The 19,861-nt window shown below is 49.0% G+C and overlaps 9 protein-coding genes across 9 annotated transcripts; 3 read left to right on the forward strand and 6 right to left on the reverse strand.

Annotated features, from left to right (window-relative positions):
• Positions 1 to 168: 168 nt before the first annotated feature.
• On the reverse strand, positions 169 to 1,541 carry EDB91DRAFT_1094139 (3' exoribonuclease family, domain 1-domain-containing protein). Its single transcript, XM_041316861.1, has 6 exons — positions 1,364 to 1,541; positions 1,233 to 1,311; positions 1,066 to 1,174; positions 795 to 1,010; positions 594 to 743; positions 169 to 544 (listed from the first exon to the last, which is right to left on the reverse strand). The coding sequence occupies exons 1-6, from the start codon at positions 1,497 to 1,499 to the stop codon at positions 461 to 463; spliced, it is 774 nt and encodes a 257-aa protein (XP_041184562.1). The 5' UTR covers positions 1,500 to 1,541; the 3' UTR covers positions 169 to 460.
• Positions 1,542 to 1,570: 29 nt separating this feature from the next.
• EDB91DRAFT_1076685 (coiled-coil domain-containing protein 55-domain containing protein) lies at positions 1,571 to 2,827 on the forward strand (the record flags this gene model as incomplete). The annotated part of the gene is made up of 3 exons (XM_041314878.1): positions 1,571 to 1,894; positions 1,951 to 2,149; positions 2,199 to 2,827. 3 exons carry the CDS (start codon positions 1,571 to 1,573, stop codon positions 2,825 to 2,827), a joined length of 1,152 nt encoding a protein of 383 aa, XP_041184563.1.
• A 180-nt stretch (positions 2,828 to 3,007) lies between these two features.
• On the reverse strand, positions 3,008 to 4,130 carry EDB91DRAFT_1006020 (kinase-like domain-containing protein; the record flags this gene model as incomplete). The annotated part of the gene is made up of 5 exons (XM_041312316.1): positions 3,008 to 3,130; positions 3,187 to 3,438; positions 3,491 to 3,624; positions 3,677 to 3,821; positions 3,876 to 4,130. Coding segments are annotated over 5 exons (909 nt in total), but the record flags the coding sequence as incomplete, so codon positions are not given.
• Positions 4,131 to 4,941: 811 nt separating this feature from the next.
• On the reverse strand, positions 4,942 to 7,185 carry EDB91DRAFT_1094168 (uncharacterized protein). Its single transcript, XM_041316862.1, has 5 exons — positions 6,945 to 7,185; positions 6,728 to 6,891; positions 6,288 to 6,672; positions 5,758 to 6,237; positions 4,942 to 5,694 (listed from the first exon to the last, which is right to left on the reverse strand). Exons 1-5 carry the CDS (start codon positions 7,076 to 7,078, stop codon positions 5,001 to 5,003), a joined length of 1,857 nt encoding a protein of 618 aa, XP_041184565.1. The 5' UTR covers positions 7,079 to 7,185; the 3' UTR covers positions 4,942 to 5,000.
• Positions 7,186 to 7,245: 60 nt separating this feature from the next.
• EDB91DRAFT_1094172 (RNA-binding domain-containing protein) lies at positions 7,246 to 8,194 on the forward strand. Its single transcript, XM_041316863.1, has 5 exons — positions 7,246 to 7,388; positions 7,444 to 7,500; positions 7,548 to 7,709; positions 7,765 to 7,821; positions 7,871 to 8,194. Exons 1-5 carry the CDS (start codon positions 7,292 to 7,294, stop codon positions 7,960 to 7,962), a joined length of 465 nt encoding a protein of 154 aa, XP_041184566.1. The 5' UTR covers positions 7,246 to 7,291; the 3' UTR covers positions 7,963 to 8,194.
• On the reverse strand, positions 8,195 to 9,067 carry EDB91DRAFT_1094176 (transcription initiation factor IID, 18kD subunit-domain-containing protein). Its single transcript, XM_041316864.1, has 3 exons — positions 8,620 to 9,067; positions 8,471 to 8,568; positions 8,195 to 8,390 (listed from the first exon to the last, which is right to left on the reverse strand). The coding sequence occupies exons 1-3, from the start codon at positions 9,029 to 9,031 to the stop codon at positions 8,202 to 8,204; spliced, it is 699 nt and encodes a 232-aa protein (XP_041184567.1). The 5' UTR covers positions 9,032 to 9,067; the 3' UTR covers positions 8,195 to 8,201.
• A 58-nt stretch (positions 9,068 to 9,125) lies between these two features.
• EDB91DRAFT_1094178 (uncharacterized protein) lies at positions 9,126 to 11,121 on the reverse strand. Its single transcript, XM_041316865.1, has 6 exons — positions 10,530 to 11,121; positions 10,411 to 10,482; positions 10,016 to 10,357; positions 9,719 to 9,963; positions 9,520 to 9,669; positions 9,126 to 9,468 (listed from the first exon to the last, which is right to left on the reverse strand). Exons 1-6 carry the CDS (start codon positions 11,029 to 11,031, stop codon positions 9,214 to 9,216), a joined length of 1,566 nt encoding a protein of 521 aa, XP_041184568.1. The 5' UTR covers positions 11,032 to 11,121; the 3' UTR covers positions 9,126 to 9,213.
• Positions 11,122 to 11,157: 36 nt separating this feature from the next.
• EDB91DRAFT_1332497 (uncharacterized protein) lies at positions 11,158 to 19,316 on the forward strand (the record flags this gene model as incomplete). Its single annotated transcript, XM_041325398.1, has 23 exons — positions 11,158 to 11,845; positions 11,896 to 12,362; positions 12,410 to 14,241; positions 14,290 to 14,583; positions 14,638 to 14,769; positions 14,822 to 15,246; positions 15,300 to 15,419; positions 15,469 to 15,684; positions 15,742 to 15,885; positions 15,938 to 16,076; positions 16,131 to 16,299; positions 16,352 to 16,446; positions 16,504 to 16,575; positions 16,622 to 17,217; positions 17,273 to 17,377; positions 17,430 to 17,466; positions 17,519 to 17,741; positions 17,792 to 17,919; positions 17,972 to 18,214; positions 18,266 to 18,493; positions 18,543 to 18,902; positions 18,956 to 19,105; positions 19,158 to 19,316. The coding sequence occupies exons 1-23, from the start codon at positions 11,265 to 11,267 to the stop codon at positions 19,314 to 19,316; spliced, it is 6,915 nt and encodes a 2,304-aa protein (XP_041184569.1). The 5' UTR covers positions 11,158 to 11,264.
• Positions 19,317 to 19,411: 95 nt separating this feature from the next.
• Positions 19,412 to 19,712, reverse strand: EDB91DRAFT_1041046 (dolichol phosphate-mannose biosynthesis regulatory; the record flags this gene model as incomplete). The annotated part of the gene is made up of 2 exons (XM_041312901.1): positions 19,412 to 19,588; positions 19,656 to 19,712. The coding sequence occupies 2 exons, from the start codon at positions 19,710 to 19,712 to the stop codon at positions 19,412 to 19,414; spliced, it is 234 nt and encodes a 77-aa protein (XP_041184570.1).
• Between the last annotated feature and the right edge of the window lie 149 nt (positions 19,713 to 19,861).

Here is a 19,861-nt window from a genome sequence, read left to right on the forward strand (position 1 = left end):
CGGTCGTTAGTGAGTGCAACGTGACTGCTGTCTGAACAAATCCGGATCCCGAAACTTTCAGCCCCGTTCGTTGCGGTTGAAAAGAACCACGAGTTCGTGACACAAACGGCTGTTCCGATTCTCGAACTCGTGTAGACGTCTTTAGATTGTATATTCCAATTACTTGCGGAGGCGATATATCTGAAGTTGTCTATTAAATACAACTAACAACTGCATGTGCAAAACACGTTTGCGCATCAAAGACCTCGCGGAGAAATAAATCAATCACTGGCGGGTGGGTATCGTTCACACTGTGTCGGTGGTTGCTACATGCGACAAGCGACAGGCTTGGAAGTTTGTTTGTGAAGTTAGAACCACCCTAGTGAAAAACTGAGAATTCTGATGTTCATCCAGCAAGCAAGTTCCAAGCCAACGCTGATGTGGGAAAGTTACAAGATACCTCGTGGACCGAAAGCAAATGTCAATTGGTTTTCCTGTGTTCAAGTAGAGACTGCGCAACTATCGAATGAATGTCAATACACCGTTCGTGGCATTGTTCCATGCACTGTGGTAGAGCTTGTTAGTGTTTGCTGTGAGTAGCTGGAGAGTGTTACCTTCAAAGCCATGTCGGCGGTCATCTGTCCCGACTGCCAAATGCTAGTGATAGTATCTAAAGCCGGCATACAAGCAAGTATCACAGTACCGCTGGACACCCGTGCTTCAGCCTCGCTAGGATCAAGTTGAATGCTGTCACCAATGATAGCCTGTAAACCCAGATATAAGCTGGATTGCAAACGGGGAAGGGCACAACGTACAGCAGAGCATGATGCAACGAGCCCCAGCATTTCAATTCCCGCATCAGCAAGTGCAGTGCTTGCAGCCAACGATCCAGATGCGATACAGCCTTCAATTCCATCGTTCTCGATGATCGTGATAAAAACATCAATGGTTGACTTCGGGAATAACTCCAGGCGAATTGATGATACGATTGCTTGATGTATTGATACAGCAAGTGATCTATCCTCAGCGTCCTTGAGGGGCCTATGACATTCAATACACTGTGTACTTGGTTTAGGTGTAACTTACGCGTATCGGCGCCCTTCGACGCGTGCACGAAAAGGGAGTGAACTTGACTTCAACGTTCAACCGACCTTTTTCGCTGTAGGTAGTAGTCTTAGACTGCCGCGGTCCATACCTATGACAGTACTCAGGAAAGGCACGCCCGAGGGAGATTTAGGCGGTCTCAGACGTACACAGCGCATGCAATTTTAGTTTTCTCTGTCTCGATGTATGCAGATCCATTGGCCTGGCTTATTAGGCCTGGCTGGAGGACTGTCAAAAAAGTCAGCGTCATTTGACATAGGCGCAGAGACAAGGCACCAACATATTGACCTGATATCGCCAGGTGCGCGACTGCGCTGAGTTTTTAGCTTGATATCCTCATCATCATCATCGAACAAGGGCGGAAAGCTTTCTTCTGGTCCATTAATCCGCCGGCGGTCGAAGGCACTTTGAGCCATGGCTGTTGCATTCAAAATCAAAGGAACAAGTTTATCAAACAGCTCTTAAGGCTTACATAACCCAGCATTTCATGAAGCTCTCATTCTCCCTCCCCAACAAGACTGCAAAGCCAGTCGGTGCGGCACCACCTCTCAAGAAATCAGCAGCGTTTGCATCCTTTGGTGACGACGACCATGTCGACGCTGCTCCTACTCTGTTCGACAACAAGACTGCAGCAGCGAACAAGAAGCTATTAGCTCAGAATGTTGAATCTTCGAAGGCCGCCAGGAAACGCATGGAGCAGGAGATGAAGGTTGATGCTACGGTGTATCAGTATGATGAAGTTTGGGATAGAATGCAAGATGTTAAGCTCAAGCAGAAGGAGGCGAAAGAAGTTGATGCCAAACGACGAAAGGTGCGCTTATATTCATCCATACAGCCTGGAAGTAGTTTGCCAATCACGTTATACAGCCCAAGTACATCGAAGGCCTTCTAACTTCAGCTGCCACACGACGCCTGGATCATTTGCGTGCAGAAGAGAAGATGATGCAACGAGAAAGGGAGGCCGAAGGAGACGAATTCGCCGACAAAGAGGCCTTCGTCACTCAGGCATACAAGGATCAAATGGCTGAGGTTCGGAGAGCGGAGGAGGAAGAGAAACAGAGAGACGGTACGTCGACACTGCGATAATACCAACTTGTTGCTAATCTATGTCTTAGAGGCGGAGAAAAAGAAACGGAAGGGAGCGCCGACTGGCATGGCTCATTTCTACCGTAAACTCCTGGAAGACTCAGAACAACAGCACGAAGAGGCAGTGGCAGCAACGGAGACCAAACGCGTTGTTGGTCCACAAGGGCCCGCTCCAAATCTAACTATCACGAAGCCTCCCGAATTGAAGCCGAAATCAGACCTCGAGCTTGCACAATTTGCTAGAGAGCAGGGCAAAGACGTCGAGCTCAACGATGACAACCAAATCGTTGACAAGCGTGAATTGCTCTCTGCTGGCTTAAACTTATCTGCTCCCAACACCCGACGACTTGGGCTACAGATCCCGAAGCAAACTACCGGCACGAGTGAGGTTCAAGCTCACCAGGCGGTAGGAACAGCAGCAAGCCGGAGAGAAATCAATGAACGCCGCGCACGGGAAATCAGGCAACAGCTGGAAGAGGAACGTGAACGAGCGGCGAAGCAGAAAGAGGCAAATGAGGAAGAAGCAAGACAGCGAACAATATTGAAGCGGAACACGCAAGAGGACGTGCAGGATATTCGTGCACGTTACCTAGAAAGAAAAAGACGGAAACTAGAGGAAGTGCCAGTGGCTAGCGGAGGTGACGATCTGGTATCATAAGCGTAGAGATGGATCCAAGGGCCTGTATGAATAGTACTACTTGCAAATATTACCTGACGTTATGTAAGTGATCAATATTAAATGTCCCATGTCAAGTCTGATGAATTATATGTCGAGCTTCGAAATGCGTGCACAAAGAATATGCTAGGGAGAGGCATGACAGTCGAATGGTGTTTCTCTCATCGCCGCCACTACTCGCTGAAATTCCCTCAGCACTGCAGCGACGGGCGGCCGCTTATCAGGGTTTTCGTTAAGCATCGATTTAGCTATATCCACAACTTCAGGAACATGAAATTCAGCGAGCTATTTGAGTCACGCGTTAATCGTGGTTCTGTGGGAAGACAGTATGTAGTACAAACCTTGCACGCTCTGAGAATCAGAACCCCCAGTGCCCATACATCGACCATATACGGGTTACTTGGTCGACCACGCTCGACTTCTGGTGGCACCTCCGTCCCTCGAGAGCACAGTATCCGTGGACTAGATGGCTCATCTATTCGGTGACTGAGCTCATAATCTATGCAAGCATAGCGACCGTTATAATCCGTGAGGAAGTTGCGCAGCGAGATGTCAAAGTGCGCGATGCGATGTCGATGCATGAATGCAATATGCTGGAGGGAAGCTATTAGTATAATATACAGGTTCGGTAAATCCTCTCCGTACCTCTATACAATGGTACAATGCTACCAGGAGATAGCCCAGACTGACTGGAGCCTCTGGAAACATATTTGGTGACCATTCCTCCATAACAATGAAACATATATCATCCTGCGGCGCATCAATCAAATCAAGAATAGCTATATTTCTTCGATGATGAATTCAGTTTAACGATCTGTTTGGGAAGCTCACGTATACAGTGATTCATGGGATCCCGCTGTTGAGCTGGCGCAGACAGATACCGGACAATGTCAAGCTCCCTGCTATCCCGATGTACCGCCTTAACCATTACCTTCATCCCATCTCGACAACGGGTTGCCCTGAAGAGGCTTTCTCGCTAAGATCTGGTCAGTGACGTCTCGCGTGGAACCTGATAGCCTATATAACTCACCAGACCAGCATCTTTGCAAAGAGCATCTTCGTCGGTCCTCGCAAGGGCGCGGTAATAGCCGGACAAATATGCGTGTAGCTCTCGCTTCTCGATGTTGCTGCAATGGTGCTGATAATAATCTTTTACATCCCGGACAGTGTCCAAACGGAAGCCCCTGCGTTCGATATGACAGCGGTGTTTCGCCCAGTCAGGCGAAACACGAGCATTAACTTCGTCTTCATCACAGGAAGATGCGGATGAGGGCGTGCTGGACGCCGGGGATTCAAGGTCCCATTCAGTGGATGAAGACATGATGAGATATGTCAGAGGGTTGGCTTTTTGAAGGATAAGAAACTGCAACCGTCACGAATACCCACAGAGAAGCGTTGTCCAACGCATGCACCTGCACGTACGAATAAGTCAGAAAACTCAAATGAGTATAGCATGCCGTGGGTGATATAAGACAACTTGCGATCGTTTGACTGACGGGGTACGGCATTTCAATTGGAATTGGTATTTCAGGGGGAGAAAAGTTCGACGGGCACGGTCGAAGAGAAGAGGCTGCAAGAAACGACTACCAAAAAAGAGGTAAGAGTATGGGCGTGCGATGATTGCAAGGCTATATAGACGAACCGATATCATTTTCGAGGGTGTATCTTCTCAGGCCGACATAGGAGGTGTGACTGCTCACCACAAATCCGTCCACTGGATGACACTAGGCTTCATTGGCACACCTGTACAAAGAACAAATGATGTTGTAACCGCGTCAAATTAGGCAGTGTTTTCTCCTCGTTATAAATTACATTATGAATTTTAACCGCTTGTCAAAAAACTGATGGCAGCAAGTGGCCGGAGGTGATAGGCAGCCACGCTACCAAGGGACCACGAGCAGCTGGAATGAAATTTGGACTTGGGAGTGAAAGTCAAAAAGCCGGCTCGTCTTCGTTGTGTCTTTGTGACAATTTGTCGGTAATCGTTCCTTCTGTATTGGGATATGTGGCTGTGCTGATGACCGTCACCGCGTCACACTGAACAGCGATGAATCGACAACCAGTGGTATCGTCGAGGTGTGATGTTGGACGCAAGCGACTCGGGGCAGAATAGTGTAGATATCGTACATAAATACATCGTTACGCTAACGAATAGCTAGGCAGATCGGAATTCTTCTTCTTGTACATTACCCCCAGGAAGTCTCATGTGAAACCCATTGGGACCAACCGGTTGCTCGCTCGTCATCTCCCCGAGCAATTGAGCTCCCGGCACTCCCGACGTCCGTATAAGCGTACCCCAAAGCCCTGCTGTCGCCTGATCCGCACATTCCGATCCAGTTGCACGCCATGGCCTGCGTACCAGATGCGCCAGCGAATTCGCAAGGTGCCGCGGGAAGCTGGGCAAGCTCCTCCGTGGTGTCTTGTAAGGGAAGCCCCACTTCTCGTACAGGGTGCTTGAAGAATACATGCCGCTGTCCGTGTCGCGAAGCTGCATGACGTATAATTTGATGCGCGGGTCCCAGAATACGGAGGTGAAAAACTGTGTATTTTTGGAACCGCTTAGCTGGAGGAGGTTTGTAAGTGGCTGCCCGCGTGATGCGAACACGAGATTCCAGGGGCGGATGGGAGACGGTTCGTAAGCGCTGCCTCGTATGGCACTAAGCAGGAAGAGAAGACCCTGCGGAGATATTGGGCGTGGGGATCCGTACATCACCTGCATAAGCCATACTGTCGACGTGCCAGCATCAAACATAATCGCATCAATTCCTGGATGGATGAGCGCATCCTCAGGGGAATGGAGAATGTGCGGATATTTCTCGGCTAGCGCGGCAAGTTCGCCTTGGGTGCGGTATGTGTACCTTGAAGGCACGGTCCGCTTTTCCTTGCACACAACGCTAAACTTGGCTCGCAGGACAAGGTCTTCGTGCGCTGGCCGGCAATGTCCTTGTGAATCGGGACATCCAAGCTCGAAGGCCCCGCCGAACCTGGACATGAGCGCTACCACAACCTCACGGTAGAAGATCTCGCCCGCCTCCTTGGTATCCTCTGAGTTGAGCAGATTATTAACAGCATCCTTGGCATCGGAGGAGTCTAAGGAGGCGATCCCATCTGCGATGAGCCTACTGGCAACCTGCGATACGGGGAAGGGCAGCGGCTCTGTGCGGGTTTCGCCAGGTTGGACGGCGAAGAGGTTCCGGCTATATTGGGCTTCTAGTTCGCGCAGTGAGGGATGTAGGCTCCAGAAATTATCGTGGGCGCATTCCAACCCGTTGAGATAATGATCGGCGTGGCTGGCATGGCGAGTCACTTGTAAGCAGGTGTGCGCGTTGGACCCAAAGTGGATGTAGGACCATCGCAGAGCCTCTGGGTCGTGCTTGTCTGCAGTAAGAGCACTAAAGACGATGGTCAGTGATGATGGAGAGCGCTAAACACGATGCTTTACCTCATCGCAAAGATCTCGTCCCAAGTACAAGGTTTCATCCACCGCCGGAGAGAAACATCATATCCAGGTGACCACTCAACGTTGGAGCCCAAGCTGCCCGGCCCAAATGTGGTGAAGATGGCCTTGCCGCACGTGCCCCACATCAGCGCCTTAGTGTGGTTGGTGTTCGGGTGCGTGGTTGGGTCTTCGTGCGCGCTGTCGACGAGGTGCCACACGTCTTTGCGTTGGAACAGAGGGTGATACTCGCTGTTTTCCTCCGGGAGGGTGAAGAACCCGTCGGCGGTGAAGCACATGACGCACGAGTCTGGTTGGTCAACCTGGTACGTCACCGGTTGGCGAGCGAGAAGTCGCCTGACGAGGAGATATGCTAAGAAATGCGTCTTCCCTAAGGGTAGTTGATTGAATTCGGTAGCAACGCCTCTGGAAGCAAGTCGACTTACCTATACCTGCCGACCCATGCATGATGAAATTACGTTCAATCGCGGAGATGCGTTCGAAGAATAATTCGTACTCTGAGCGGATGAGCATGGAAGTTGCTCCGTTTGGTAACTTGACACTAGGACATCCAGATAGATCAATGGCGTCAAAGGTGAACGGATGCACGCTGTATCAGACCCCTCAATATCATTTTAAGGGCCAGCGAGGAGACAGACTAACTGGTCAAAGTCTTCCAAATCTAAGACATCACAGTTCAACCCTCGCCTCACGATAGACTGGTCTTGTTTCTGCCAAAGGAAATGATAAAGGGACAACAAATTGGAGTGGGATAGAGATGGGCATGCAGACGTCATGTTATTCTGATCTCAAGAACGTTTGAATGAATGAATTCGCCATTATACAAGTGTGGCGACATGCTGGGATGTGACGGATGACGGATGTACGGATGTCTTTCGTGACATCACTTCTGGAGTTGTTTACCTGTATCATAGTATGGAATCCCAAGCCTGCTGACTAAGCAGACAAATACTTCGCAACTTGGCTTAATGCTAGTACTGTCATAGTCGATGGAAGAAGGCACCAAGGGTAAGAAGACCATTTTCATCGGGGGCATCGGGGAGGACGTTGATGAAACGGTAATCTACGAGCATTTTTCGGCTTTCGGTGGGTGTTCTTTGTCTTTTGCGACGACTTTATACTGTACGAGACAAAACCACAGGTGACATCATTGAAGTACAGCTGCCTCCAGCACCAACCAATCCATCACAACCGACAGGCAAGTAGACAAACGTGAACAGTTATTTATATGCTCATTCCCCGTAGAATTCAAACATCGTGGTTTCGCATTTGTGACATACTCTTCACCTGCAGATGCTCTGGATGCAATCGACAACATGGATCTCAACGAGTTAAGAGGCAGAGTACTAAAAGTCAACCAAGCTAAGCCTATGAAGGGCTTGCAGCCTCCGGATGGAAATAGAGCTAGTACGTGCCATTCCTTGAAGTTCCTGCAGCCAGTCTCAGTCCTTCCTTCCAACAGTCTGGGAATCAGAAGAGTGGCTGCAACAACATGCGAAACCATTGGCACAAAGCGGAGGTTAGCAAATATCACGGAAGGTCGCATTTTTTACTGACTCAGATCTTAGGTGTGCAAGGCCGTACGGCCCAACAAGACTCTTCGGCAGAAAAAGACGAAGAACAAACGAACGGCGAAGACGCAGATGCTATGGAAGAGTAACCGAGCCACTCCTACCTCAATCGCCATTTCATGGGAGGTGGAAAAACTGTTTCAGTGAAACTTTGCCATCTTGCTAGTCTTGATCAGCTCCTTATGCCTGCAAGAAAGTAATGCTGCTGGAGCGGAGACTCAGTTCAATGTTGGCATCGGTAAATGGATCTGCAACGCCATGATATCAAGAATACAGATGTAGTAAAATATGTAGAAAATGAGACAGCTCGTATACTAAAGTAATTGTTCTAGTATTCCTTTGACTGCGTGATGTCAGATTCCTCGAACTGGGCCCGAGCACGCTTGATGTCCTCCTGCATGAACAATAACTCTTCCATACGAGCTAGCTTTTTCGCATCTGCGAGCCTCGACAAAGCCCGACGAAGGTCTTCGATAGACAATCGCGTTTTCCGTTGTGGACCACCAGCAGTTTGACACTGCCCCCAAGTAATGTTTTGTTTGAGTTTCGGCACTCACATATCTGTATAGCACAATACCAAGAAACAAAGACACGCACAACGTCTGCAATGAACTCAACAAGTATTTCTTCCATCACATTTACTGTGTCATTCGCGGGATTACGATCATCACCAAAACCATACATGAGGTTTTTCACTGCAGAAATCGGGCTGAAGAGTGTCCAAAAGAAGAACCAACAGAACGCACGTTCTTTGGAAAAGAGGCCCTTGAAATTTGCTTGTTTCCTACTGCGCCCAGTACCTCCACCTGTAGTGGCAGGAACGGTTTCTCGTGCGTAGGTTGGGGTATAGGACGTGAATGTGGTTGCTTTCGGGGTAGCAGCGACTGGAGTGGGTGTAGCTGTCGTCGCGGGCGGTGCCGTTGTCTGTACTGTGGGTCGCATTGCCTGTTGAGAAGAAGCTTGTGCAGGCTGCTGTGGGATATAGGTGTATGGATACGGCCATGCGCCGTAGCCAGTCACACCTGTAGCGTAGCCTTGGTGGTAGGCTGGATAGCCTGGAGTTTGAGGGTGAGCATATGCACCTGGGGCACCTGGGTGGTAGTAGGGATATGTTGTCCCAGCTGGATGCTGCCCTGGCTGGTAATGTGAGTATGACATGAACGCGTTCGCTGAGCGCTCAGAAGTCGAGGATGAAAGGACAAGCCGTGGGACACATTCCTCTTTTGTGTGTCACCCCTATGCTTTAGTTCATATGCAGTACATCGCATTCAAAGAAGAAAAATGGTTGCTTGGTACAAGTCATAGTGTGAACAAAGATAACGAATATACAGATACCACAGTTAGATATCCAGGTCGTCCAGATTGCCTCCCCTTTTGGCGCGCATTTCTAAATTCCTGGCTTTATCCATCAACTCGCGAATTTTCTGCCACTCGAACTCCACTAATCCACGCTGATCAAGCCAGTCCATAACCTTATCTGCATCTCGCATATTTTTGGGAGGCTTGACACCCCCCGCGAAAGCGACTCGGAAAAATTCGCGATTGTCATCGAGAACTTCGTCGATCTCCCGCAACAAGGAGTGATACAAGTGATACTGGGTTCAAAGTTGTCAAGCAATGAACGCAATACTCGGAAGATATCTTACCTCCCAGTGACTGAACTCGTGGAAAACTTGTGTCCGAGCAGCGCAGAAGCGGCCGAGATGAAACTGTCTGACACAAGATTCATCATCATCATCATCATCATCATCAGTCTCTGATGACCTTGATGACTCGTCCTCGTCCTCCGACTCCGACTACTCGCAATCAGTTGTGAAGAACAGAGTCGGACGAGCTAAAACATGCCTCGAAATCATATTTGTCGTATGGCTTGCCACTCACTCGGCCAAGCAGTGTGGATACTCTCCCACCTAGATTGCAAGCATCACACTGAGGAACGCTGAATGTCATTCTTACTAATTGGAATTCAGGGTGTCTTTCAAGCGGCCTCTTGAATTGGGGTTTCCAGACTGAGGACGTGACCAGCGAGTCTTTCATCCCAGATAATTTCCGTCGCATCACCTGAAGTGGGACAGAGAAATATTCCTCCGCTGCCGCATACCGTATTAGCGGTTTCCTTCCAATGACAATGGGCATGCCGACCTTCTAGCATCTTCTGCATGAATGGGCGCCTTTCAGTAGTAGAACGAACAGCCATGTGAACAAATAATTGGCAGACGATCTTGAATTGATGGGTGAGATCTTGGTGGGTATTCATGCTGAAAGCGATAGGGAGTCGCGTAGGCGAAAGGCCTTGTTCGTCATCCTCAACAATAAAGTTATCATCTTCGTCTGTCTGATCATGTTCCACACTAGAGGACTCAGTATCTTCATCGCGATCTGGCCGCGCATCCTTGAAGGGTCGCACCACCGAGCCTTCCGGCGACTCGGCGTCCGACTCCGAGGATTCAAGGTTGATCCCCGAGCGTTTCTTGCCCTTGAGACCTTACAGAATGTTCAATGAGATGAAACTTCACGTTTCAGGGGTATAAACCCACTCTTCAACTTCTCAAGATGTTTTTGAAATGTTGATTTCTTGTCGCGAGCGCGGAAACGCGACTCGATGATGTCTGGTAGTAGATGTAGCATCGCGAGGATGAAAGTAGACGGAGCTTACGATTCTCGTCGACTTCATCTATAACACTTTCTTCAGGACTTGGAGGTCTGGCACCCTTGACTAACTTTGGTCTGCGAGGTTGAGATTCCTCATCGGAATCTGCTATTGCTTTCCTCTTCCTCTTCTTATTCCCTTTCCATCGCGTAGGAATACCAATACCACCCTCAAGTGAGCCATCACTTCCTGCCATGTCTGGCAGACTGTCCGTGACAACAAGGGATTTCTTGCGCCGTTTAGTACTCGGTCGGCGTGGCGAATTGTCTTCATCGCTGATATCGATAGTTTCAGGTTCAAACTTGATCGCGCCAACATCGCTATCTTGTGCCGCATCATCACTTTCGTCCGAGTCAACAGCGAGAACCTCGCGCTTCCGCTTTGCCTGTCTCTTCTTCACAGGTGCTGGGGGTGGACTTGAAGGTGGAGAGGAGGAAAACAGAAAACCGGCCAAAGTTTTCTGCTTCATCTTCTTTGGAGATGGTGACTTGTTCGCTTTCCGTGGCATCGCACCGTGGTGTATGAGTAGAGTGCGTAGATACCGTGGTATGTTCAGCTAGGGGAGCAGCTAAGTAGTCTGTGGCAGTGCATCGTCAACTAAACCGCACCAAGTGATGACTAATCAAGACTTAATAGTAGTCAGATCTACGACATTCCTTGCTTCACCAACTTATCGCTAACTACTAGCTAGTGAATTTTCAATTGTAGCTGGGCGAGTTTCTGGCAATAATTTAGGCAGAAATGACCAACTCGGCTCAAGGGTCTATAAAGCCGTTCACACCATTGCTTCGCGTTGACACTGAATCGCTCACTCCTCCATCCCATATCAAGTCAGGTCACGATGGCTCTCCCGGCGCGATGTATAGTGCTACCCTTACTCCTTCTCCCTCGTTCTACATCCCACTTTCCCCCAATGTAGACAAATCTTCTCCTTCGGCCCAGTTAGCCAGGATGGCACTCTCACAACGTGACTCTGCAGATCATGCCAAAGAGGAGTCGAGAAAGCTAGTAGGCTTGCTTCTTGACCAGCTTTCTTCCAGAACGCGTCCTCCCCCGATTTTTGATGCGTTAAATGTTCATGCTACTTCACCGGCTGATGCGGGTCTAGGACACATAATTGGAGCAGTACGCAATGTAGTTAAACAGAAGTCACACAAACGCGGCACCTCAACCCCCGTTTTGCGATCCATGAAGGAAGATAGTGACGATGAAGGGAGTGGCAATGTTGTTTTCTCTTCTGAAACCACATTTGACCTAATGGTCCAATTGAAAGAAGTCTTGCTATTTTCTGCATCGCAGGGCTGGCAGATATTTGACCAAGGGTATGAAATCTCTCTTCCAACCGCTCGATTCCTCGCTGAAACTCGAATAGAGCTTCTGGCCCGGGTACAGATACCTATCCCGGACAATTCACTAAATCATCACCATTCAGCATTCGCAGCTCCATGAGGAGGAGTAGCATTAGCGGAAGGCGATCAAGGTCCCCCTCGCCTTCGTCAAAGGGATACTCACAAGCTGCTTCACTTCTCTCCCTCTGCATTTCCATCCTTTCTTCAGTGATCTCGGAAGACTGTCGCTTTCAAATTTCATCGCCCAGACCATCGAAGCCTCCCAACGCGCTGCAATCAGTGTGCCTAGACATCGCCCAATTTCTTGCACATGTTCACTGCAACGAACCATCAGTAACCTCCCGTATTGCCTTTGCAGTTATTCCTGCATTCGGGACGTTTCGAAGTGAGATGCACCCGCGTTTGATGTCGTTTTTCGACAACGTGATACTTAGGGGAGTGTTCGAGGATCTAACTCGAATCAGGGGATATGTTTCTACCGATATTTCGGGTACGTTCAGTATGTTTTTGGATGATGAGAAATTTACCGAACAGCAGAAGACGAACTTGTCGTTAGTCATGACCAAGCAAACCCTGTTTCCATTCAAGTTGAAATGGCTCTTGACGACGAAGAGAGTTCATCTCGCCAGACAGCTTCGTGGCAGCCTTGGACGTCTCTAGCCTCTGCGAGTCACCCTCGTATTCGGGCCACAAATGCACCTCTTCAGCCTTTACCTGTCTATTACCTGGCCTCTATCACTCCTCCGCTGTTGGCCACCATTTTAGAAAACACTGACACTGCTTCGTTGCCACCCTCGTACAGTTTATGCCGGCTGCTTGATACGATAATCAGCTCTAAGCCAGACTCATATTTGGATATATTGGAAGTGATAGCATATCACGTACCTCAGAGTCGTCGCTCTGCTCTATCCTTGCTGGCAACTTTCTGGCCACGGGCTCTTGGGCATGTCGTCATCAGCAAGGCCCTGCCTATCTTTGTTCAAGGGCAGCAACCTTGGACAGATGGTATGCCCAACGCTCTGTTGCAATCAAGCACTTTATGTGCTCACGATTTTGTACCATGGAGATTCCAGCAGTCACAGCGGCCATCGGCATTTGACGAAACCTCTTCAAGTTCCTGTCGGACATGCGCTTCCTCTATCACGGGGTTCGGACTTCTCTGCTGTGGATGTATGTGCGCTGTGCATTTTGATTGCTATGACTATCCGGAAGGCAATGTTCATCATCAGTACGTCGTGGCATCCGATTCCGAAACACGAAAATTGGCCGTCCACCGTTTTTGCCTTATTTCCTCATCTAAGCAGGATGCCGACATCGTGACTGTGAAACGAGCTCAACACAATTTCAGACACGTCAACCTCTTTACCCTCCCTATTTGCTTTCATTGTTTTCTGCCGATATGGGGTTGTCAGGCGCTTCACTGTACGACATGCAAGCTTTTTGTGCATCTCACATGCCTCGATCAACCACTCGCAATTTGTGGAATTATAGACATCAGCTCCATTCATATGACGGTGTCACTGGATAGCATCAGTCGAACGTTTGCGGATTATTACGGGGATATCTTCCTCTCCTCCGAAGATCTGGGACAGCGGAGTTTTGAGGAGATTTCTGTGTCATCCGCCATGCTCTGGACGCAGCTGCAAATCTATAACAATGGACTTGCGCTGGGCTCATTTGTCCTAGCATCAGATGGTCATGAAGATACAGCAGAGGGATTTGAGCTGCAATACCTAGTTGAGCTTTATGAAGCTTACCTATCCTCTGGAAAACTGCCCGTCTCTGCGGCTCTGGGAGAATACCTAGATGGCAATCGACACAATCTGTCCTCTTCGTCAATCATGTTTGATTGGTCAACTTTAGCTTACATCTCCTCCACCATCAAGTCATCGTACGATACGCAAAATCTACCATTAGGGCCTTCGCCAGACTTGCGCGTGTTTGGCGAGAATGTGGCAACACAGGATGGCAATAATGCAACACGTCATCCGTTCGAGGTTGTAACTCTGGGGCATCTCCGTAATTCTCTGGGTTACGAATTTAATATGCTGTCAGAGGGCCCTGCGCGCCACTGTCTTTCTCATCTTCACAAACTTGGCTTCTTCACATGTACGGATTTCCCCACATGCGTACCCGAGCCTACAAAGTCAAGCCAACGCTGTTACTTCCCACTCCCGCTGGGCTTTGATTTGTCCGCTGATGTGGAGACCCTTGTGTCAGCCATCGAGGCTTGCCTTTCAGATTTGGATCTTTCGGTCAACGAATACGCCTTCTTACTCTTGGTAAGGCGCTTCTGGCCTAGTGGACTAGCATCGGAATATGCCCTGCGCAGGTTGTCTCACGCCGTACTATCCTGGATTTTTGCTGAGGTACGCTCGTTCATTGACGATTGGCTCGTGATTCACTTCGTTTTCCAGGACGACAGTCTGGCAAAGATTCTTCGTGACTTCATCCCAAAAGGGATCAGTCTCCCAGGCGTTCGGAGTGCATCTGATACTCCTGTGTGGCCGACGGCGCATGACGCGCGTCGCGCACCAAGCAGTTCCGTCAATAATGGTGGAGACTATGTGGCAGCCAGGCGTTCTCTCTTATCAAGATATGCCGCCGGATGGCTTCTAGCACTACATGATCAAGATGTCGTCACGTACGCTCGATTATTATCTGAGATTATCCAGGATATTGCTACGTGTCTCGGAAGTTCATGTCCTGAAGTCCGTGCCACTCCCATGAATTTTAGCTCGCAAACTGATTTAGAGGCCTGACAGCCATCGTCTACCGCGGAGAGATCACTGCGCTTCATAATAAGACTGTGCAGAGCTTCAGTCGATTTCACAGCGCTTGATGACCTATTTCTCATGTGGCTTCAAACACTCGAACCTGAGGTGCTCGATACAGCGGTACGAGATGTGATACATATGTTACTCGCGACTGATGTTCATTAACCCTAAGTCTCTTCCAATTCTGCAACGTCTCCTCAATCGAGATTCAGCCGAGAGCACATCTCGTCATACCACATTTGTGGACCAAATTTTTGCGCAAGGCGATGGGCATGTGGTGAAGTTATCTGATCCATGGGGTATGGTTCAACGGGCTGTCAAGCAAAACGGACTGTTGGACAGCCTCCGCTGGCTGAGATTATTCGCTCGTTCTGGTGTCGACATTAACGCACCAATATTTGCCGAGTACAGCGAACTGTCGCGGAAAGGTCTTGTGACCTTGAAGCAGGGGTCAGTCTTCGCTGAAGCCACCCTCCTGTCCGCGTGGACGAGGTCGATGGGTCGACAAGATCTACAGAAGTCGGTATCAACTATGATCGCCAGCCTACAGCCTGCTATTCAGAATGCCCTCCAATCTTCAGGTGACGATGCTTCATGGTGGCATTTCCCAATTCTGTATTGCAGCCTCATTACTCATAGTTTGTTTGAAGCGCATCGACTTTCATCAGGCAGTCACTGGCTACTTGTTTGTTGCTTTACGGATGTGATCGTGCCATGCTGGATTCAAACGGAATGATAACAGAAAAAGATATCACAAATCTCCCTTCAAGGCAAGTTAGACCACTTTTGGCTCATGGTCACAAGTTGACTGAACACCAGGAGAAAGCAGAACACCCGCGTCGCCCACGCCACCGACCCCATTATCATCGATGGCGAACTAATGCTCGTTCTCAGTACTCTCGTTGCCACCGGCATGGAACAGGTCATCTGCCTTATCGCCAAATTCCTACACTCTTTCATTATGCACGCTTCGCTACTCGAGGCACACGAGGTCGATAACTTCGTGTTGCGCAACGAAAGCACCCTGTATCCCTGGTATGCACTATTATCTCTTGAGTTTATGATCGGGCAGATGACTCTTCCTTTTCACAGTATCTGGCACTTTTACGGGATCCAGCACCACGAGATCGCAAGCATTAGGACCACCTTATTCCTCAGAATATTGATTGTTGACCCACAATCATTCCATGAATTTGTGTCCTTGATGAGTGGATCAACAGTGGCATGGGACATCAGGTATCTACGTTCCTGTCGTCTTTGATATGCTAACAACGCCATTCGTATTTAGACTCCTGGCTCTGGATAGACTCTTTCGCATGACACTCGATATTACCAGTCCCGACTTTGTGGTTGAAAATCGGCCCTGGAAACACAGCGTCATAGACCTCTTCTACCACGTCTTCGAGCCGCTCTGGATCGACGAAAAGGCATGCCGACAGCAAATTATTTTGTTATCTGACTGATGTAGCTCTTGCCAATAGGAAGAAGTAAGGACAACAGTGGATACTTGGTTGCGGACATTGCTTTCAGCCCATTTGGATGCCATTGCATCATGCTGGGACGACGTCTTTCCCTCCCTACCTGTATCAGAACGTCTCCGGCTGGTCTCCTTTCTCCTTCAGCTCCAATCACATTTCCCAACGTGGAGAGGTAACGTTTCTACATCGATATTTTACTGGTATTGAGGGTGAATTTGACCTAGTGCTTTCGTGGGCTACAATTATTGAGACGCTCCTCGAATACGATTACTTGGAATACAACAGCAACGACGAAGATGGCCCTGCCGCTGCTCACCTTGTTCGTAAAAATTTCCATCAACAAATCAAATATTCGACTGACCATACATATCGGCAGGAAATGTACGGTTTGAAGACTCAAAATGATGCTCACCCTCGAGATTTAGACCCGGTCATTCACTCCATTCAGGTGCGAGGGACTGTGGTGTGTCAAAATCGTCTGACTCCTCGAATAGATATCGATTGCGCTGCTTGGTCTGCGTATGATGAAAAACGGAGTCGAGATTGACCTAACTTCATGTCTGAAGTTCAAGCTGTATACGGCCAAGATAGTTGGCTTCAGCGGGGCGCAGATGATCTCTGCATTCAACAGCCGGACATTCGCGATCCACTTGGATGGCTTCGTTGGAATTCCAACACAGTCTTTGCCGTGTGTGAACGAATTTGCACGCATCCTGGATGCCCCCCATCCATTTGACTTGCCGCCTTCTCTTATGAACAGTCCGTTTACCGAAGACGATAAACCTTGTCGTGTTCTTATCGGTTCCATTTGGATGGATGTTGTGCTGGGTGCTTTCTGTGCCATGGACGAACCACTCAAGCTCCCACCTCTTACCTTGAAGAGCCTACTGGAAGCACTAATGGCAATGATTTATAAGCATGACTTTGATAGCCCCGCACTCAGACATCTCGATGTTCTACTCCGGAGGGCATTGAAGAAAACTTTAGACCTGTTGTTGGTCGACCTAAGTTATGACACGCGTCAAGTGGCATTATCTGTGATAGAGACATACATCAAGAGGGATTCCGCCATATCCGGCGCACTAGTGACGTGAGTGTGGTATACCTTTCGACTTCGTTAAGAAGTAATTCGCAGCTGCCTATAGGGAATCAGTCGAACGTGCTGTTGCACTGGTTGCCTTGTTGAAACATAACGCCGAAGATATGCTAGTCACTCAAGCGAAATCATTTATTGAGAACACGCTTGTCACGTACGGTGCCTGTCGCTGCTTGTTCCCTACCTACTGAACAACTCTGGCACAGATTGGCACCCAGTGGAGTGTTCTGCAGTCTCTGCAAAGTATGTTATGCACTCGGTGGGGGTGTCTCAAACTGATCAACACGCATTCAAGCGCCCGCTTGGCTCTGATTTTTTTACCGTAATAAAATCCATCGTAGAAGATCAATCCCGCAGGGCATCCTCGTCACGGGACAGCCTGCAAGAAGTTCTTCTGCAGAGTGTCGTAACCCAGCCCCCAGACGCAGATTGGAAGATCAATCACAATATTGCTCTGAACGTGAAGGAATACACGGAGTCGATCTACTTTGAAGGGCTCAGCAAATGGTTGATCAAAGGCAAGACATATTTCGCCCACTTTCACCACTCGAGTCAACTAGATTAACAGATCTTATAACATGGCTTACCGTAACGGCACGCCGAGCATCGGCTTTGGGGAACAACGCCGGATTTGACCCCAATCTGCTACTGTACATTTCTGCGACTATTTTGCAGTACAACATAGCACATGCCGAGGTAAAAACCCTAGCGTTTCCGGGCCTAAACAAATTATTGACATTTCCTCCAGGAACTCCTTGAGTGCACAGAAACGGTGCTAAGGGTCGCATTGTCGAGGTCCAATGTGGAGAAACAAAGTCTAATTCGAGCATTGCACGCTGTCAGTTTGCTGAGTGATACGTCTCTGAGTTCGAAGGAGGACTTTGTATCGTCCAACACCAACCGCGTAGCGCAAATCTTGTTGGAAGTTCTGGAGGATGTCTTTCGAGCCAGAACACGAGTCACGCCTTCGACTTTAAATGCCATTGTCGAGGTAATTGTTATCTATCACGAACTGTGCTCGATGATCTAAACATTACCTCAGACGATTCTCTGCACTGATGTCCGAATTTACTCAAGCCCCGATCGAGCTGGCACAGTTGGACTACGACAAGTGGCATGCAGTGGACTTTACTTTCTACACAATCATGCCTGGATAATTTCTGAGTCAAGCGCGGAGTTATCTGCCTCGATTGCCGTTTCGCGATTGGTCCTCCATGCTATAGATGTTGGGCACACTTCGCTTCCAGAGATGATTGCCGAAGGTTTCGAGGTACGGGCACGACGAATGTCGTCGAGTCAAACTCAACGAACCTTATCAGAAATCCACACAAGCTGGCACAGTAGTCCGCGCCTGGAATATTCTGCTGCTCGGTGTGCTTAGTGACTCTGCCGACAGGCACATTCGGGCCCTGTTAACACAGTTAAATGTCTTCACGCCGGCATATTACAAGTGTTTGGGTCCATATGTGCATGAAGGGATAACACCTTCCGAATCCGCTGTGGCAGATGTAGAACATGCTTTCATAGCTCTCAAGCTGTGGCTGTTACTTGCACAAATGCCGCTTGTCAACTCGACACGAGAGTCACCCAACGTGAAAGTCATTTGGAACGAGTTATGGCCTCCATTTGAGGCGCTGGTAGATCTTTTCAAAGTCGACAGCGTCCCGGAAGATCTCTTGGTAAGCATTTGACCTCTGCTCAAGGGAATTTCGTGCTGACGCAGTGACATTAGCCACTGGCAACGACAATATGGTCTTCCGTAGCAAACCTGTTTCTTTTCGTGCTCCAATCACGTTCACCTGTGGGGTTGGACACCATACCACATGCAGCAATGCTAAATCGCTTGCGTGACTCTGGAAGACGAAACTCCGCACTTAGCAAGGCATGTTCTTCTGTCCTGTCATTGACCTCCACTTATTTTATCTTGTACGTAGCTGTCCCGTGCTTTAGATGGAGAGCTTTTGCCCGAGTTGCTGCCGAGCGCGGTTGTTACCCAAGCAAAGCAGGATGTTGAGAATGCAGAAAAGCTGCGAGTGCTGGAAAACGTGCAGCGACCCGTGGAACGTAGAAGGGACATGTGGATTCCTACATAGCCCTCATACAATATCAGTTATGCAGTATATGCAGGAAATCAGAAAGGTCAACACAAGCAGAGGCGGCGGATATGCATATGTATAGGCTCTCGGTGTCAAGCTGCTCTAAGTTTCGCTTTTTGTGCCTTCTTTTTATTCTCCTTTATGATTGTGGAGCCAACGAAGAACCCGATACCCGAAAGTCCAACCACGAGCAGGAATGCGGGCAGCCGTATCGCCCATTCACGTGCAGGAAAAAAGTTGTGTATGGGGCTGGATGCGTCAAAGAAGGGCTGTTTCAAAGATGGGCGAGTAACGGTCAGCTATATTGTCCGCACAACGCAAGCCTGGTGAACTGACCAGTAAGATGGCCCATGTCGTGTAGTACGTGAACACGAAACCAGCAACTAGCAACATCACCCCTCCTAGAACCTTGTCACTCGCACCCTGGATAGTCGCACCCATCAGCCAACCTTGAAACATCACATAGATTTACTGCTCACCATCGCAAAAGTCTGTTAAACCTACTTGGAAGTTGAAAGCAAACTCTGAGGTCGCGTGTAATT

The sequence above is a fragment of the Suillus paluster genome (assembly GCF_016628075.1).
Source record: "Suillus paluster strain FC165 chromosome Unknown EDB91scaffold_1, whole genome shotgun sequence".
Taxonomy (NCBI): Eukaryota; Fungi; Basidiomycota; class Agaricomycetes; order Boletales; family Suillaceae; genus Suillus; species Suillus paluster.

Coding starts and splice junctions, on each gene's coding strand:
- EDB91DRAFT_1094139 (XM_041316861.1), bottom strand. CDS start 1,499: ATGGCTCAAAGTGCCTTCGACCGCCGGCGGATTAATGGACCAGAAGAA. Junction 744..794: donor TCGTTGCATCATGCTCTGCT/GTACGTTGTGCC, acceptor CTGGGTTTACAG/GCTATCATTGGTGACAGCAT. Junction 545..593: donor CCGCCGACATGGCTTTGAAG/GTAACACTCTCC, acceptor GCTCTACCACAG/TGCATGGAACAATGCCACGA.
- EDB91DRAFT_1094168 (XM_041316862.1), bottom strand. CDS start 7,078: ATGACGTCTGCATGCCCATCTCTATCCCACTCCAATTTGTTGTCCCTT. Junction 6,892..6,944: donor GATTTGGAAGACTTTGACCA/GTTAGTCTGTCT, acceptor GGTCTGATACAG/CGTGCATCCGTTCACCTTTG. Junction 6,238..6,287: donor GACGAGATCTTTGCGATGAG/GTAAAGCATCGT, acceptor CATCGTCTTTAG/TGCTCTTACTGCAGACAAGC.
- EDB91DRAFT_1094178 (XM_041316865.1), bottom strand. CDS start 11,031: ATGCCACGGAAAGCGAACAAGTCACCATCTCCAAAGAAGATGAAGCAG. Junction 10,483..10,529: donor AGATGAAGTCGACGAGAATC/GTAAGCTCCGTC, acceptor ATCTACTACCAG/ACATCATCGAGTCGCGTTTC. Junction 10,358..10,410: donor ACATCTTGAGAAGTTGAAGA/GTGGGTTTATAC, acceptor ACATTCTGTAAG/GTCTCAAGGGCAAGAAACGC.
- EDB91DRAFT_1094172 (XM_041316863.1), top strand. CDS start 7,292: ATGGAAGAAGGCACCAAGGGTAAGAAGACCATTTTCATCGGGGGCATC. Junction 7,501..7,547: donor CAATCCATCACAACCGACAG/GCAAGTAGACAA, acceptor CATTCCCCGTAG/AATTCAAACATCGTGGTTTC. Junction 7,710..7,764: donor TCCGGATGGAAATAGAGCTA/GTACGTGCCATT, acceptor TCCTTCCAACAG/TCTGGGAATCAGAAGAGTGG.
- EDB91DRAFT_1094176 (XM_041316864.1), bottom strand. CDS start 9,031: ATGTCATACTCACATTACCAGCCAGGGCAGCATCCAGCTGGGACAACA. Junction 8,569..8,619: donor GGGCCTCTTTTCCAAAGAAC/GTGCGTTCTGTT, acceptor CGATTTCTGCAG/TGAAAAACCTCATGTATGGT. Junction 8,391..8,470: donor TTGAGTTCATTGCAGACGTT/GTGCGTGTCTTT, acceptor ACTTGGGGGCAG/TGTCAAACTGCTGGTGGTCC.